Source organism: Pinus tabuliformis, chromosome 9 (assembly GCF_031772625.1).
Source record: "Pinus tabuliformis cultivar Carrire ecotype Pingquan chromosome 9, CPIR1, whole genome shotgun sequence".
In the NCBI taxonomy this organism is placed as follows: Eukaryota; Viridiplantae; Streptophyta; class Pinopsida; order Pinales; family Pinaceae; genus Pinus; species Pinus tabuliformis.
In genome coordinates, this window is record NC_142307.1 from 1,442,599,667 (window position 1) to 1,442,619,184 (window position 19,518).

The 19,518-nt window shown below is 36.3% G+C and overlaps 1 protein-coding gene across 1 annotated transcript in view; it reads right to left on the bottom strand.

Moving 5' to 3' along the window:
• Nucleotides 1-4,624: 4,624 nt before the first annotated feature.
• LOC149153990 (uncharacterized) overlaps nucleotides 4,625-19,518 on the bottom strand; it is a 130,221-nt gene continuing 115,327 nt past the window's right edge. Inside the window, exons 10-11 of the mRNA XM_089439206.1 lie at nucleotides 5,238-5,304; nucleotides 4,625-5,081 (exon numbers count right to left, since the gene is read on the bottom strand). Coding sequence (XP_089295332.1) covers nucleotides 4,933-5,081; nucleotides 5,238-5,304 — 216 coding nt within the window. The 3' untranslated portion in view covers nucleotides 4,625-4,932. The remainder of the gene's footprint in view (nucleotides 5,082-5,237; nucleotides 5,305-19,518) is intronic.

The window sequence follows — 19,518 nt, forward strand, 5'->3', positions numbered from 1 at the left end:
CTGCATCAGTACAGAATCATTGTAAAAAGAAGTTTCTAATTAAAAGGAAGATAGAGACGAATTGCAGCAGGTGGTTTTCACCCACATTGGGTTTCCACCTTATATCTTGTGTTCTTGTGTGTGATTGTCTTCTGCTCTGTTTTACTGTTTTACACAGATTAATAATCAACATCTGTAAGATAAAGTAAATTATAAGTTTGCATGGTATACAAAGGTTTCCTTCTACGTAGTTGCGTATATACGCGGTTTTCACTAACTGAAGTAGCGTATATGATCTAGATTTGAAAATGGGAATATTTGACTTGATAATATTGATTCACCACCCCTCTCAATATTATTTCCAACAAAAAGAATGTTGAAGATATTGAACACCTATTCCTTCATTGCCCAGTGGTTTGTCAGGTGTAGTCACCGATTACTGTTTCCCTCAACATTGTGCTAAGATGGGAGGGATCTCATCTATCTTAAGCCTGGAAAAACTGGTGGAATGTTGCGGCAACACAAAAATTCAAAGCCTTCCTTTGTTGGTCTGTTGGGGTATTTGCCTGACTGGGAATCGCATTATTTTTCAAGATGCACCAACTCTATGGCCAGCGACTTATAACTACATTCCTACTATTTATCATTTGATCCCAGAGGAAACAGAAAACCAACCAACTCGGGTCATCATTCCTAGAGCTATTGATAAGAATATCCCCTAGGCATATTTCAATGGGTCGACACAAAACACTGGATGTGGGGGTGGGGTGGTACTACACATTAATGAATCAAATTATTTCAAACTCAAATTGGGATTAGGGAGAGGCACAAACAATTATGTTGAACTAAATTGCCTCATATACCTTCTTATTTTTGTTGTGGAACAAAACTGCCATAGAATTCAGATCTTTGGGGACTCAAAGCTTGTTATTAATTAGATCAACTATGCATATCATTGTCACATGCACACACTCAGGGGTTTACTGGATGAAGTCATATCATTAAAATCACAATTTCATTTTATTGTATGCTCTCATATATACATGGAAGAGAATTTGGTCGCTAAGTTTTTTTCCAAAGAGGCCGCAGCAGCACAAATGGGAGTGGTTAATTCAAGAATTCTAAGATCAAGAGTTCTATCAATCTTTTCACCAACCATTCATTCAACTGGATGGGTTTATATCTAAATGATCAGCCATGAACATTCATCAATTTTGGCGTATTTTTTATTTAAATTTATATGCACTATTTGGACGGTGACGATTTTTATATATGTAAATATTATGTCTTTTATTGTAAATATTGAACTATATGTCACTGTATTGGATTGAATGGTTTACTCCATTATCAGTAAATTTTGCATTTGCGACAGTTTTCATATATGTATATATTATGTATTTTATTGTAAATATTGAATTATATGTCACTGTACTGGATTGAATGGTTTACTCCATTATCAATAAATTTGCATTCTCATACGCTGATGATACAACATGTAATTTTCTTATTGACCTAATGAAAATTACGCTTTTTTCCTTGGTAAAAATAACATATAAGTATACAGTTTGGATGTTGAATATTAATTTGAAATATTTAAATAAGACATCCACTCCCTACTAAATTTAAAGTGCCCCAACATAATTTTAAAAAAATATAAAAATATTCATAATTATATACGTTTTTTCCATTTCATTACTAATATTTAATCTCATTAACAATATTTATTACATTTTTATAAACACTAGAAAATGCCCCAACCTATTCTAGTTCCATCCCCTTCGTTTAAATTAAACATGTTTACATACATTACACTCTTTGTATTACAGCGATCTCTATCTCAATTATTTTAATATGTGTTTCTAATTTTATATAATCACAACAAAAATTATCTAAAAATTATCTGAAATTTAGTAATTAATTAAATATGGATCACTTTATCTTAATTCATTATTATATCAAGATAAAACAATCAACATTTGAACTATGCACCAACATAGATTTATCTTAACTAAGTGTCAAAAGAGACCAAATATCTTTTCAATCTAAAAGAGGTTTCCATCTCAAAAGATTTGATTTTGATCCCTTTCAGTGCTTGGTAAATCCAGAGTTAAAACAAATCTAGGTTGGTTTTATTATTAACTGGAATATTCACATTGAAGTTTTTCTTGTCAATGTTTTGAGCCATAAGTGTGGCTCACCCTCAGAGCATAGATATAAAATCTAATCGAAAGAATAAATAGGTGAGAGATGTTGGAAAAAAGAGGCGTTATGATAATTTGAATGTTAAGATATTTGTAATAATCAACATTCGAATTTGCCCAAGGTCTCTTTTTTCCAACATCTCTAACCTATTTATTCTTTCGATCGGATTTCATATCTATGTCATGGGAATGAACCACACTTGAAAGCTCGAAACGTCAACAAGAAAAACTTCAATGTGAGTATTTCCGAAAAATACAAGATCAAAATTTCTCCTCACAAAAGCCTTCAATCTCAAATTTAATTTAATTTTTATTTAAATGTTAAACAAGAAATTACATTACAACATCTCTAACATTTTGATTATTTATAAAATTAGTGTAATTATATATCTAAAATAGCTAATAAATGTTGATAAATATTAAAATACTCAATCATAATACATTTTATATTAAAAAAAAATCATAAAAATTAAATAAATCAGCCTTTATTATTTTATTAAAACAATTAATATATGAATTAAATACACATATATATTTCAAAGAGATCGGATTTCATATCTATGTCATGAGAATGAACCACACTTGAAAGCTCGAAACGTCAACAAGAAAAACTTCAATGTGAGTATTTCCGAAAAATACAAGATCAAAATTTCTCCTCACAAAAGCCTTCAATCTCAAATTTAATTTAATTTTTATTTAAATGTTAAACAAGAAATTACATTAGAACATCTCTAACATTTTGATTATTTATAAAATTAGTGTAATTATATATCTAAAATAGCTAATAAATGTTGATAAATATTAAAATACTCAATCATAATACATTTTATATTAAAAAAATAATCATAAAAATTAACTAAATCAGCCTTTATTATTTTATTAAAACAATTAATATATGAATTAAATACACATATATTTCAAAGAGATTTAAAAAAAACTTAAATATGGAGATTCATCCTCCATTTACCATGGAGATTGTTAATCTATAAATAAACTTTGTTATCATAACATATATCAATATAATGGTCTATTAATACAATATGCCGAAAAAAACCACAGCTCATGTTACCAACCTAGGTCCGTCTTAAGTGATGAGGATCAAATATCTTTTCATTATAAAACCACAGCTCATGTTACTAACCTAGATCCATCTTAAGTGATGAGGATCAAATATCTTTTCATTATAAAAAAGTTTGCATTTTGAGAATACTTCAAATAGATATAGATTAATTTAATTATTAAATTTAATTTAATTTAATTATATTTATAATTATTATAAATATAATTTAATATAATTAATTTAATTATATTTATAATTATAAGTATAAATATTATTATTAATTTTAAAGTTTATTTTATTTTAAACATCTCTACGCTATTAAAGTTGAGAGCATCTCTCAACCCAAAATATTCTATAATGTATTATGAAGATTAAATCCTAACATCCATACCATATTAAAGTTAAGAGCATCTCTCAACCCAAAATAATTAACACACAATTTTCTAAAATGTATTATGAAGATTAAATTCTAAGCATCTATCTCGTAGCAAAAAAATAATATTATAAATTCAAAATCTTACTATGTTAGCAATGAAGTCACACCTAATGGCCAGCCATTTAAACCAAAATATTCATCCACTACCAAATTAATCAAAGGGTGGCATTGTCTTCATTGCGGAAGATTGTGTACAAGCTACTTCACTCCAAATGACTAACTTTTCACGATGTCTATGTCACCAATGAAGTCACACCTAATGGCCAGCCATTTAAACCAAAATATTCATCCACTACCAAATTAATCAAAGGGTGGCATTATTTTTTTTTTTTAATGGCCAGCCATTTAAACCAAAATATTCATCCACTACCAAATTAATCAAGGGTGGCATTATTTTAATGTAAAAAAAAATTGCAAGTTTCTTCATTGCGGAAGAATGTATACAAGCTAGTTTACTCCAAATGAGTAAGTTTTCGCGATTTCCGTGACTCTGAAAAATAGTATTTTTTCTGTATACTATCAAAGTTTTTAATTAAAAAACATATAAAGAATAAAATATTCGGCTAACATGGTTAGCTGCACACAATCACCAGTAGAAAATCTAGAAAATCAGTCAAAAGCACACTGAGAAACCTGCCTAGTCCAAATTTACAGATGATAGATTCATGTCATGTAAGTTTTGATCTATGCTGCCATCAAGTCAATGTATTGGATGACCTAAAATTGAAGAATGTGCCTCACATGGTCAGTGGTTCCCATCAAACAAGTAATGTTAATGGCAAGATGTTTACTAGCAGTGATCATTGGTTATGTTCTATTTATTAAAAAAACAAACCAAAATGCAGAAACTACACACACCCTAACAACTTGGGGAGTTAGGTTTACTCTTAATTGGAGTATATGTTCTAGAGAGGTCACCTGATGCCTCTAAACTTTCTGCAGCTTGAATTTTTAACATCATATGCACGTATATAAAAGTTTAAAAAATTGTAAAAGTCAAACAAGGGATACTTCTGCAAGTGCAGTTTATATAGTTCTAGACTATGTCATGTTTTTAGTTCTAGACTATGTCATGTTTTTGGACTATAGCAGATATTATATACAAGAGTCCACAAAGACTTTATCTGCTCACCATCTATGATGCGTTGTATAAGCATACATAGTAACACCCATCCATGTGGGTGGCAACCCAAAATTGGAAGAGAAAATGATACAAAAAATGCATGGATTTCAAGGACTCGGACAACTAGTCACTCTTACCGACCACTCATACGATATAATGTACTCAGCATATACGATGCTGCAGATTCTTTTGCTTCCATTTCTCTACTTTTCAGCTCACCCCGTTCTGAAAGTTCAAAGTCTACACCTCGAACTGTAACAGTTGCAAAAGAGAGTTCCTTGGCTGTTTTAAGATAACATCATTTTCGCATCAGTTCACCGCTATGATTATGGTTAATAGTTACAGTATGTGCAAAAGCAGATATACCAGATAAAGATCAATTGCGTCTCTGTTTAGATGAATAATTATATTCAGGACAGTCAAAAAGATCCATCTTACCATCACTTGAATTGATGACTGTGTAGCTTGGCAACCATTGGTTTTTGGTACAGATTTCATTGAGTTCCTGCAAAATAAAAACAAATTCCCAGAACCTTCTTACTAAATGGTAAATTGCCTAATATTATAAAATATAATTGGCAAATATTATAAAAAATTAGTAGCTATTCCATAGAGGTTAAATCCCTACTATCTAACTAATTTAATTATTGATAATTAAATTAAGTTTCTAAAAATCTCATTCTAAAATAGGCATGTCTATCAAAATAACTACAACCATTATATAAAATATAATTAACATTCATGAAATTATTAGATATAAATTTGTTCATTAACCCATCACCAATTAATTAAATAAATAAAGCTCGAAAGACCATTATAAATTATAGTAATTTATGAAATTATTAGATGTAAATTTATTGGTTAACCCAACACTAGATAATGGTGGTAGCAATCATAATGCAAATATAAGACATCCAAAGGGGATGGACTACAGCAAAGTAAATTAATTTGTTAACTAAATTTTATATGATTTATTGGATTTGAATGAAAACCGTTAAAAGTAATTCGACAAATCCGTAGTTAAAATGGATTTTTTTTACAGATCTCTTGAATAACAAAGTATAAAAATGTTTTAACCAATATCCATCTTTTTTTTCTCAGTATAAAAATGTTTTAACCAATATCCATCTTTTTTTTCTCTTTTTATGTTGAATTTTTCCATAGGACCTAGATATGCTTTATGGCTAATCACACACAAACACAGTAGGAAACCTCAACTTACAAGCACTTTGCACAGCAGAAATCTACAGCAGTGAAATCAGCAGAAACCTACAGCAGTGAAATCAATAAAGTACACAGAGATTTGAACCTAAAGCCCGATTAATAAAAGAATCATGGAGCTCTCGTATTAGGGATCATGGCCCTTCAGATCACTAGTACAGCTAGTATACATATATGCAAAAGATTAGGGCTTGAAATCAGAACAGTTTCATCCTCAATCTGCCCACAAAATACTGAGAGACGATGCTTGAATTATATTTTAAGTCCTCTTGTCTATTGTTCCTCTGGCCGTCCTTTGCCTAATATCTGTCCCGTTAGCTGTTCACAATGCACTTGATCCTTTAAATACACCGCACTTATCAGACGAAATACTTCAGCTTCTCACAGTCTATTAATCCTTCAATAAAACTGCATAACTAGCCATCAATACATGTTGTTTACAATTTCAATTGTGAATAGACTTCATCAATAACGCTCAGCGACCCTCTACTTACTGCATAACTAGCCATCAATACATGTTCATAATTTCAATTGTGAATAGACTTCATCAATAACGTTCAGCGATCCTCTACTTTAACATATGAGCCCTCACACCAGCAGTCTCACCTTGTCACAAACACAGCCACCCTTGTATCACTGAAATCTTTTGTTCTCACTCTCGGGTACTCAGCCCTTCATAAAAGACATCTATATCAGCCCTTTATGTCTCTTTGAGGGACTCAGCCTACTTGGGTGAGCTTCGGCCCTGTTCACAGGACTGGGGCAGCCAGCGGCCAGCCCTAATTAGGCTTTGCAGCTGCCTTACTTCCACAGGACAGAACACTCCAAACCCTTTTCTCACTACGGCCACTTGTTATCTCAAAGAAAAAACTCAGAGTAGCCTTTCTCTTAGCTGCAGATGTGTCCTTCAGCTAGCAAATGCACAGATTACTCCTTCCTTAACCACCAACCAGCTCAACGTATCCAGAAGAGAGACCGAGTCCTCTTAGAAGTAATCTTCTTCCTTGCTACAGTTGTTTCACTAGGATCTATGGCTCCTTGGGTTAATGTTGTACACAAGATAGATAGCTATGTTGTAGATCCGTTCTCCCATATGGATTCCCTTGCCCTAGGCTCTCCACAGTACTTCAGTTCACACAGAGATCCTTCAAATCTTCAGCAACTTGGACGGATCTCATTCTTTGGTTTCGATCAAACCCAAAACCAAACTTGACCTTATCTCTAGTCTTCTCTCAAGGGTATCTCGACCTCCATGAGCAGAACTTGGCACTTCCTAGGACACTCATTGCACAAGAGAAGCCACATCTCTCATGCACACAATGAGCCTCTCATTTGGCTCCTCTATTTATTATTTCTCTTGGGTCATTTAGGAAACCACTAGAACTTAGGGTTTTCGCCTTTCAACCCATTACAATAGATAATTAGTTCTTGTAGGTCCTAAACCTACTGCCTTGAGTCCAAAACCCCAATTTTGGGTAACTCGCTCAGCCGATTCCTTTAGGTGGGTTTTCCCTCTCGGAAATACCTTCTGAGCTATCCAAAATTCTAGCATTTTGTATCAGGAGTATTGGTAGACCTACCCTCTGTCATAGAGACCCTGAGTCAAGTGAAAGTACCCCTATACTCACCCAAGGTCGAGTAGGAGGGAGTGTCCCTATACACCTGAGCCAAATGCAACTGTCCACAAGCACATTAGGTGGGTTAACTGAGTTTCAAATCTGGACAGTGCCCCAATATTTGTCAACAAACGCCTTCCTGTGTAAAATGTCCATTGTTCGACCTAGCGCAACGGGCTAACCAAGATCAATCTTAATTCTGGATCTGTCATGTCTAAGAGGGATCAAATCCCTTGAGGTGCCAACATTTCCTCAAAATTATAAACTTGAGCCCTTTGGGCCCATAATAAATCCCAAATTAGATTGAATGTACACGGTTTTTTTTGTGAGTGTGTGTGTGCCCCTGTTAAGGGAAAAAGGAATAAACATATTTCCCTTGTAATGAACATTAAAATCCATTAAAAGTATTTTGACCAAGATCCGTTTTAACGTTGGATCTATCATGTACCTAGGATTTAAAATAATAAATAAATAAAATTATAAATTATAAAACATGTCAAAGAAAAGTGACAATACGAATATTAAAAAATTAAAAATTAAAATATTTCTATTTAGAGAGATAAGAAATTTTAATTTATATATAGTATGAATAATTTTAACTCAAGATCTATCAACTTGCCTCTAGAAGAATCAAATCTTTTGAGGTGAAAAGCTTTCTTTAAATTTTGAGCTAAAATATATTTGATCCATCTCAACACTTGGTAGATAAGAAGTTAAAATGAATCTATGTTAATATATGTGTGTATAAAATTATTCAATATCAACTCTCTTTACATATAGATAATTGATATTAAATAATTTTAGTTGTCGGGAGCATTAAAAAAAATTGTTTATGATCCATATTAAAAATTTTTGTTAATATCTTTAAAATTTTACATGTCAACTCTACATTAAACATTGAAAGTACACCTCCTTTACACAGGTAAGTAGAGAGTACTTATGAATAAAATAAGAAATTTTTTTATAATTATTTTATTTTTCTCTATATATAGTTTAATTAAAATTATTTTAATTGAAATAGATATTTAAATATTTTACTATGGTGGAGATTAAAACATTTTTTTTTGGTTGTTACCATTTGTTTTCAAATCATATCATAACTTTATGTTTAGCTATAATTTAAAATATATATATATTTCCTCAAACAAGGCTGCAAAAACACATTTAAAAACAATAACAATATAAATTATAATTATTAATTATACAAGTTGTAATTATTATTTATGAAATTATTGAATATAAATTTATTGATTAAACCAACAACAGACAAGGGTTTTTTTATATGGTGAATTGGTAACTCGTTGGAATAATCTCGGCAAAGCCCGAGATCAAACCTAGCAGTTGCCACTATAACACCGAGGGTATATCTAACAACCATTAAGCCAGATATACCAGGAATTAATAACTTAGCAAGAGCAAAGACCCCAGAAGGGTGGGGGTGGTGACTCCTTCAACCTTATCACAAGGGGCCTAAAATATCCCTGTAAAATTTGATACGTGGATGGATAACATCCAAATGTGCCAGCCACTCAATCGTCCCCTCATGGTGAGTTAAATTTATTTTATTGTTAAATGTCGGTTTTGTTCAGTCATAACGTAAATATAACACATCCAGAGGGACGGACTACAAAAAAGTAAATTAAATTTTATCAAGATTCTAGTCTTATTGGGTTTGACTGGAAACATTAAAAGTGACAGAAACAGATGTGACACAAGATTCAACAGGATCCTTGTCCAACAGTGGAGATGGTGCTTCCAGCAGGGTCTGACGTCAGAAAGAAATATAAATTCAATAGAAATAAAAAAAATTATTTCCTATGTCAGGTGAGGTCTCGCAGCATGAACAATGGTCAGTGGCAGAATTCAACGAAGGAACATAGAATGAAAAAAACTGCAGTGAGAAACTAGAAGAGGGTATTGGAGGCAACGAGGTAAGAACTGTCATTTGGTTCGAGGTTGGTGTCGTTTAAGTGTAAAAAATAAAAATTCAATTTGACATGAAAATATAGATAGAAATGAAAATAACATGTCAAACATGATTAAAAGTCTATAGCAAAAACGCGTCATCTTCATCTTTGGTCAAACTTTAAAAACTTATTCATGAAACATAACATTAAAATCACTAACATAACATTAAAAAGTTTTATACAATTAAACATACAAAAAGAATGGCAAAACAGGTTTTATCTTGAGGTTTTTGTGGTCCATCAAAAAGCTCTATATCATCAAGGGCACAATAGGCAGTGAAATCACTATAAGCATGATTACCACTGGTGTCAAGACTAATTCTATTACTCTCAATGTTAAGATGATCTTCATCCCCTAATGCATTTGAAACAAGTTTGAAACATCGAGCATGAGAATTGGATGATTACCACTGGTGTCAAGACTAGCTCTATTACTCTCAATGTTAAGATGATCTTCATCTCCTAATGCATTTGAAACAGGCATGAAACATCGAGTATAAGAATTGTATGAGTTTTTAGCCAAATTGTTTAAAGCCAATTACAAGTTAGTAGTTACTATGCCCATAAACAAAACCCTATAATTTTCCAAATAACAATCCATTTCTTTTCTTGAAATGAATATGGTTGAAGGCACTCCAATTCTTTTATCATGCTAATGCAGTTGATCCTTGGATCAAGACATGAATTGTATACATTTGCAATTCTACAGCCCCTAATGCATAAAAATCCCACCATACTGCTAAAGCACTTTTGACCCTATCATATTTCACTACTTCCAAATATCCCTTCTTCTAACCCATATGCCCTAAACTATGGTCTAACCAAAGCTGCAATTGATGGGTCTGGATTTAGCCTATCAATAGCCTCACAGAGTCCATTCAGGACTTCTTCACCTTGATTTCTTAGGGTCCAAACATCATGCTACTGCATGTATAAGGTTATGCATCACCTTCCATCTTCGGTCAACTACCTCCCAAATTTCCCAATAATCAGCATCCATATTATCAAAAACACTTGCAATGGTCCATGCCCTCATTAAAAACTCCATACAAGGTTTGTCACCATCAACCATGTGAAGCACATCAACAATTGGAATTTTTTCAGCATTTTCCCAAAAGCTATTGTCCAATATTATTTCTTCTACATTATTTCCCATTGCTCCTTTTGAAAGGTGAGATCTCTGTCCAATATTATTTCTTCTACATTATTTCCCATTGCTCCTTTTGAAAGGTGAGATCTCTCCCACTCTGCAATGCTAGAAAATAGCTCTTAAATTTGGTTTTCTTCAACAACTCTTTCCAAAGTAATCTAAAATGTGACAAACCTTTTCACAAGGCCTCAATGACTCTCTAATTGTAATTTTTCTGTATATGTTCAATGTAGGATGATGGTTAATGACAATGAGCTAAAGAGAGATCCATTAAATTGTTGGTATTTAGAGCCCGTAATTTAATTAAGAAGGAAAAATTCACACAAGAACAAGAAACCAAATTCATACAGACAGGCACAGAATTTTACGTGGTAAAACCCTGACAGTGTGTCAAGGAAACCTCCACAGGGCAAGGGATTGGAATGCTTTATTATTCAAGGTCAGCAATGACTCTCCAACAATACAATAAGCCTCTCGAGAAATAGCATTTTAATACAAAGGCACCTTTACAAAAATTGTCTATCGTTACACAACTATCTAAACGGTAAAACAAGGCTTACTGAGGTAAATTACATTTACAAAGTCTTTTAATTTCTGTCATTATTAACATAAATGGTCTTATACTTCTCTATAATCACCTTTCTTATACCGACACAATTTGAGATTCCACTTGTTTTTGTTGGGTGGAATTTTGAGCCATTGAAGTTTACATGAGAGAAGAAATGCCTGGAGAAGGAAACATGGCAATCTCCCTCTAAATTCATTGTCCTTTCATTTTCTTTCTTCTCTTTCTTCTTTTGATTTGTCATAGACTCAATGCATTGCATTTTTCTAATCGACAGATATGTTAGGCATCCTTACACGCCACCGCCACTTCCATTAGAGATACAGTAAGCATGTGCTCCACCGCTCTAATATCTAATTAAATTTCTGCTCATTGTGCTCCATGTCAATGTTTCAAATCTGGAAAGTCTTATGAATTATTATATTATATTCTATGTTAAGTTTTAATACATTTTCCCAAATTCCAATTTCCAATAATTGATCTGTGGGCAGTGTCAGACTGCAATTCAAACAGATAAGGAGTGTGCCTATCAGGAGGAAACTCGTTAAGCAATGGGGTCTGAAGTTGTAGCCTATGCGGAGGAAAGTTGGGTGCTGCATCAGGAGGAGGAAGCTAGAACTAGGTAAACCATACTTGCAGAATATGGGAGGCAATGGGAATTGCATCAGGTGGCTTAAGCCATGGAAGAGATGAAAAGCAGGACATGAAAACCACATGGAACAAGAAGCAAAGGTTTAATTTTCCTCTGCTGAATTCCATGGCTGAATTTGAATAAACCCTCAATTTTCCACCAATTTTATTCACCTTGCAGTTCATGTTTGGGTTTGGTTTCAACTTGAGATTCGCCAAAACTATGTCAAATTAATGCAAATAGCCTTTAGAGTTGGTGAATTTTGAATTCCAAGGAAAGAAATAGCGGAATGTGGTGACCTATAGCTATGTCACCACAGCGAATTTTTCCTTGAAATTTGAAAGAGTAACCTAATGAGGCCACAATTTTGCCCAAAAAGTAATGGAAATTCCAACAAAATTTTGACAAAATTCGGCTGAAATTTTTGGAAATCCATGTTACAGCTCTCAAGCTTCAAGATTTTGGGTGCCTCAAGGGGTTTCTGATGTGTTGAATCTATTTCTACCATAAAAAAGCTATTCAAACACTCCAGCAATCATATTTTTTTGAAAATTCTCTTGCTGGATTCCAGGAAGAAATTTGTCGTCTGGGTGAAATTGTGGCCTCGGTAGACAACGCCATTTGAAATTCGCCATATTTGAAGGAAATTTAAATTAATTCCACGCAGATTTGGTGAATCTCAAATTGCACCCGAACTTGAGCTCAAACTCAAACTTCAAGGCAAATAAAATCAATAGATATCGAGGATTCGTTCAAATTCAACCCCAAAATTCAACAAATTAAAAATAAATAGATAAAATTTAAATCCTATTCGCTCATACCACGTGGATTTCTCTGACTCCGCATGGTTTTCACGTCATGGTTTCATTTCTTCCAAGGCTAGAGCAACTCGATGTAATTCCCATTACCTTAGCACAATTGCATACTCCTTCGTGACTCTACCCGACACTGCACCCAACTTTCCTTAGTGGAAGATACAGTTGTAGAATCCATGCCAACAAGTTTCCTATCCGCAACCACAAATGCATCCACCTGACACTAATGCCCTTGCAAATGGATGTTACTTCTAATCTGCGGCCAACGTTGCAACCGTTGTATTTCCTACGAAATTAGATCTTAGATTGCATCCAGGTCAACAAGATGCGTGTTTTCTCTACACACTAGGGTCTAGTTTCCAAATCAAAGCATTTTCAGCGTTCAGGGTCCAGCACCCATGCTCTGGATCATTTTCCAATGCCTTAGTACGGGCCATAATCTCATAGATTCAAATATTTTGTGGTTTTCTCAGTTGTGCATGAAAATGGCATTTTTTAAACCTAAGTCAACATTTAAGGGAAAAAAGAATTGTGTCTACACTGTAGTTTGCCATTGTTCACATACCAGTTAATGGAAGTTGGAATTTGGGACTTTCATGACTGTAAAATGCAATTAAAACTTAACATTGAGCATAATCCTTGAAACTTTCTAGACCTAAATATTTGAGTATACTATAGAGCATAGTGAGCAGAGTTGAGCAGAGCACAGTGAGAAGAAATATAATTAGATGGCACCTCAAAAATATGTGAAAAGGGAAAGGTCAAATTGTATCTGTCAGTTACATGGAAAACATTTTATTGGCATCTCAACCAGAGCAGTGGACTACCTGCTTAGTGTCTCTAATAGAAATGGAGGTGCCATCGAAGGATGTCGAGCGGTATCTGAAGACCAAAAAGGTGTACTACAACAAAACTATGAAAACTCAAAAAAAGGGAGAAAAAGGAAAAGAAGCAACGAATTTAGAGGAAGATTGCCATGTATTTTTCATCTAGCATTCCTTCTTTCACCTAAACTTTAGTGGCTCAAGTTCAAGCCCAACAAAAACAGGGGTAGCATTAACATTAAATGCATTTGGGAACCTGTAGAGAAGCAACAACAATTAATGATGCTATTGTTGATTTTTTAATGCATGTGCAATTCAGTTTAATGTGGTAATCCAAATTGGATCATCATACAATTTGTCATCTATCTTGGAACTTACAGGGTGAAAAAATTGGATAAATTAACATGTAAAGCCCATGTTAGTGATAGGACCCAACTTGGAAAAATGGGGTTTAGAACCTTTCAGAGCCATTTTGAGGCATCAAAAGTAGCTTTTCGGAATTGCTACATTCAAAAAAATGTGCACACAAACTCAACATTGACCTACACACCAAAACCTTTTCAACAGTGAAAATCACCTTAATTGAAGCCTATATGCAAAATTTAAGCCTCCCCCTAAATTAATCTACCTTGTTACCACCATGGTATGAGTGGATGCCATGCCAGCCTCCATAACTCACACGTGGGGCTACCCATGTGTGGACTTCCAAAAAGATTCTAGGTCTAAAATCTTAGCAATAATTTAGGGTTGAGGAAGTCAAAACCATAACCCTAGATGGCTATCAAGCTATGTTAAATATTCATCCATGAGCATTATACTTGTTGCATAGCTAAGGAAAACCTCTGGGAGTGCTATTTTCAGAGCATAATAGACGAGGATTTTGTCACAGGCATTCAAGCCACGGTGCCAAAAGGTAACTCAATAGTGAGTTCTCATTCCTTTGTATGTGCATTTTATAGATGAAACAAAGAGACAAGATCATAGGTCTCACCTTGTAGCTGTGTTTTCTTTTGTATTGGGTTTTGCAGGATCAACCGTACATTTGTTTTTGTGGATGGTATACATGTGTCTATTCTTTCATTTAATATTTCAATTATTTCATAAAATTCAAGCAAAGCTAGTATTTAATTAATAGGGGATCTATGAAAAATTAGTTTGAATAGTCTAATATTTAATAATGTTATAAGATCTGTTGTGACGAATTGTTCTAGTCGAATCATGTGGCCATAAGCCCATATTTTAAAAATGCATTCAAAAAGGCTATTTGGCACAAAGTGTGTTTCTCCTGTGTCTAAGGCTCTAAGGACCACATTACTAAAGAAAACAAAAGAAATAATGACAGAGGTTGGCTATTATTAAATAGTCTTGGAAGTTTACCGGTTGCACAATTCTGAGAGATGGTTGGTCGGATTTATATCATCGACAATTTATTAATGTGCTTGTTTATTGCCGTCAACGGGTATTTTTGCTATGGCAATTAATGCAATGGATCAAGTGAAGATAGTTGAATATGTTTTCTGAATTTTACATAAAGTAACAAAGAGGTTGGTGAGGAAAATGTTGTCCAAGTTGTCACAAATAATGCCTCAAACTACATTGGTGTAGTAAAGATGATTATGGAAAAGTAAAAGACCATTTATTGGACCACTTGTGCAGCTCATTGCTTGGATTTATTGCTACATGATTTAACCAAATTTCCATAGATCAATGATGAAATTTGGAGAGCAATGATAGTTGTAAACTTTGTCATTAACCATCATCTCATTTTGAGCATATACAAAAAAAAAATGCAACCAGAGAGTTGTTTAGGCTTTAGGATACAACTTTTGTCATATTTCACATTACTCTAGAAAGAGTTGCTGAAGAAAAAACAAGCCTCAGATCTATTTTCTGCAATACAGAGTGGGAGAGATCTCAACTTTCAAAAGAAGCAAAGTGAAAGAATGTAGAAGAAATGATGCTCGGAAAGACCTTTGGCAAGATGCTCAAAAAAGTCATAAAGATGTGTAGTCCAATTGTTGATGTACTCTGCATGGTTGATGGTGACAAAATTTGGATGGGTTTTGTTTATGAGAGTATGGACCATTGCAACAAATCCAATACAAGCGCCTTTGATAAAATGGAAGATTATTACCATGAGATTTGTGTAGAAAAACTTGTAGATTCACAAGCTCATGTAATCTACTAAAACAAGAGAAAAGAATCTACTTCTACTCTTCACAGTGAAAGCCCATAAACATTGAGCAAACAATAATCAATAGAGGAAGATAATCGAAGGCACATAACACAATAAATATCCGGCGAAAGCCACAGCACAAAACCCCACTATCTGTTTTGTATTAATATGGAAAATCAAGATGAAATTACAACGCTGGTTCTCTCAAGAACAATCCCAGCACTCGGCAAATTCAATCTCCAACTCATAAGCAAGCTCAAGGCCAAAGCTTAACCTCTTCACAAGCTCTCCAAGTCTATATTCCAATGTGTAATTCCTATGAAGGATAGCTTGTATTTGAAGGGAAAGCCTCTAAAAATAGCGCAATCCCTCAAAGATCAATTCCTGATTGCATGCACTATCAGTACTCAGAAAAATCTAAAACAAATAGTACATTGTCCCTGCACTCTAGTCTCCACTGGGTCTTTCTCAGAATCAACATGCATGAGTTTCTAATGGTAGAATCTTCACTTACCTAGAGTAGCACTAATTAGGTCACTAGTGTCCCAACTGACCGTTTACTCACTATTAGTACCTGAAACTGATCGGAACTAATTTAACTGGACTTAACTCAATAAACTGAGTTAACTAATTACAACTCATCCACTCCTCCCTCTCCAATAGATCCAATGGATCTGGGGAACAAGTTTCTATGCGACACTCTCAACATACCAGACAACCTTGGACAAAGCCTGGCTAGGGCAGGACTCTACCCTCTTCCTCAGATTCCGTGACTCTTCAGAGAGACTTCGAGTGCTCCGAGCCAAGCGAAAGTTATTTTCCCTTCCGAATAAAGTGTTTTTGGATGAAGACCTCACAAGAGCTCAAGTAGTTGAACTAAAACAAGCCAAGGAACAGGTTGCAGCAGCAAGACAAGCAGGGAAATGGGCAGTGATTAGAAATCTTCGAGCAGTTATTTGGGACACCTTCCCCCCGGGATGGGCACCCCGCTCAGGTAACTCCAAAGGACAGGCCCGAACGGAGAGGAGGCGGGGCACGGATCTCTCGGTTCACTGCTGGAATGGTAATGGCTCCTTCTGGTCCTCACCAACCCTACTTTATGAAGCCCTTAGCTCAGCGGACATCCTCCTGGTTACCGAGACTCACACGAGCCCAGTACGGCCTCTCCCCGACATTACAGGATATCGGTGGACCGCAGCTTGCAGATAGGAGACAGGGAGTCAGGGGGTGTCAGGGGATCAGGAGGTGTGGCTTGCCTCGTCCGTGATAGCCTCAGGAGCAAAGTAGCAGTAGTCGTGACCAATGAGTATGCCAAATTCATGTGGATTCAGATCAAAGCCAGAACATCACTGCCGAGAGACATTTATATCGCAGTCTGTTACTTCCCACCTATCCCATCTTCCTACGCTATTCACAATAGCTCAGACGAAGACCCTTTTACAGATCTGTACTCTGACATCACCAGGTTTTTGACAGTGGGGGACGTCATTCTCACGGGAGACTTCAACGCCCGAACCAAAGATCTCTGAATCCCTATGCATGATAAAACAGAGGATATATTTTGCACTCGAGGGATTGACCCGATCACAATTGGCATGCACTGGACCTCCAAGGATCACTTGGGACCCATCACAACCTATGGGAAATATCTGCTACAGTTGGGAGAATCTCATGCGTTGGTAATTCTGAACGGCCTACCATGTTTCCCATCCTCGCACTTCTTTACTTGCAGACCATTTGGAGGAGGGGCAAGTGTGGTTGACTATGCTATTGCAAACCCGAATCTCCTTCCTTACATCAAAAATTTCTCGATCACCCCCATCCCCCTCGCAGATCATGCACTCCTCTCATTCTCACTGCAGTTTGACCTCCCGAATCCACCCCCTACTCTTCCCCGCAGCCCTCCCAGAACCACCTTCCGATTTGAGGAGGGTGACCCCGATCTCTTCTCCTCTATCCTTAGGCAGACTCTCCCATCGAAGTCCCAGTTCACCTCCCTCAGCTCCGCCAAGGGCAAATACCAGTGTCTCTCATATGCAATCTGGAAAGCTGCACTCCAATCCTTCCCCTTCTCTACCCATTCTGTCACCACCTCTCACAAACCAGGAAATTGCCATATGAACAACTGGTATGACCAAGAATGCAAGTCTATGCATCAGGACCTCCGACACGCCTTCCGGAACTCTTTACCTACATACCCAGACCTTTGTTCAGCTTACCATCGCCTCCTTCGCCGCAAGAAGCGCCTTTTCATTGCCCATAGGAGACAGGTTCTTTCTACTCTCCTCCTTCGCTCCCCTAAAGATTTCTGGGGGACCATCCTTTCCCGACGCTCTCCTAGCCCAATCGACCTTGATCCTGCCTCTATGTTCTCTCACACCTCCCAACTATATGACATCCCTGGGCAGCCCCTGATTCGGGTTACTCCCCCCCCCTCCTGCCACCTCTTCTCCGACAAAGATATCAGGGAGGCAATTTGGACAATGAATAGCAGCAGGGCAGCAGACGAAGAAGGCTTCTAGGCAAAATTCTTCAAGCATGGACTTCACCCCCTAATAGGATATCTGGTGGACCTTTAAACCATGTGGTTCGAGATGGATTTCCGGATAGCTGGTCACACCACATTATCTACCCGATCCACAAGTCAGGGCCTACTTCTGATCCCAACAATTACAGGACAATCATGGTTGGGCACACATTCTCCAAGTTATATGCCACAGTACTCCACAGGAAACTCTCCCACTTTCTTGAGCAGAGACAACTCAGGGCCAAGGGCCAAGCAGGTTTCCGCCCAGGCCACCAGACGATCGACCACATCCTTACTCTTCGAGCGGTGATCGAGGAGGCTAGGCATCGATCCTCTAAAGTGTACTGCTGCTTTGTAGACTTTCGGAAGGCCTTTGACTCAGTTCCAAGGGAAGATCTTTTCCATAGGCTAAGAGGGATTGGTATTTCCTCGACTCTCCTTAATGCTATCATGCGTCTCTATGAGGTCGTCTTTGGTCGTCTCCATACAGTCGGAGGAATGTCGGATTTCATCCGAAGCACCATTGGATTCAAGCAAGTATGCCCCCCTCACCTACTTTATTCGAGATATATATCGATGAGCTTGAGTCTTTCCTCCGAGAGCATATCCAGGATACAGATGGATGTGTTCTTCACCAGGTCCTAATTTCCATCCTCCTTTTTGCAGACGATATGGCCCTCATTGCCTCCTCCCAAGAAGGCCTCCAGAGATAGTTGGATACACTTGCAACCTTTTGTGACCGGAGGCATCTAACTTTAAACATGGGTAAAACCAAAGTGATTATCTTTAATGGAGTCAAGAAAACCTCGGATTTCCACTTCCTATTTAAAGGAGAAGAGATCGAGATTGTCAGCACCTATACATATTTGGGAGTTCAGTTTTCAGGGCCTCGCTTCAGCCTGCGACCAGCCCTTCAGCCTCAGATCAACAAAGGCAGTGTTTCCAACACCATTTCCAAGACATCTCGTCCAAAATGAGCATCATGGACACTTTGATTCGCCCCACAGTGCTTTACGGCTCAGAGATTTGGGGTCCCTGTCTCCTAGAGTCAAATTGGGCTTCAGTGGAGCGAGTCCAGACCCTCCTTTTGCATCGTTTCATCCGATGCAAGCAGACAGTTCCCCAACACATCATTCTAGCTAAGTTGGGGCTCAGCCTTTCCGTCTAGAGGTAATTTTCAGTTTAGTGTCCCTCCTGCAAAGACTCTGAGGCCTAGCAGACACGAGG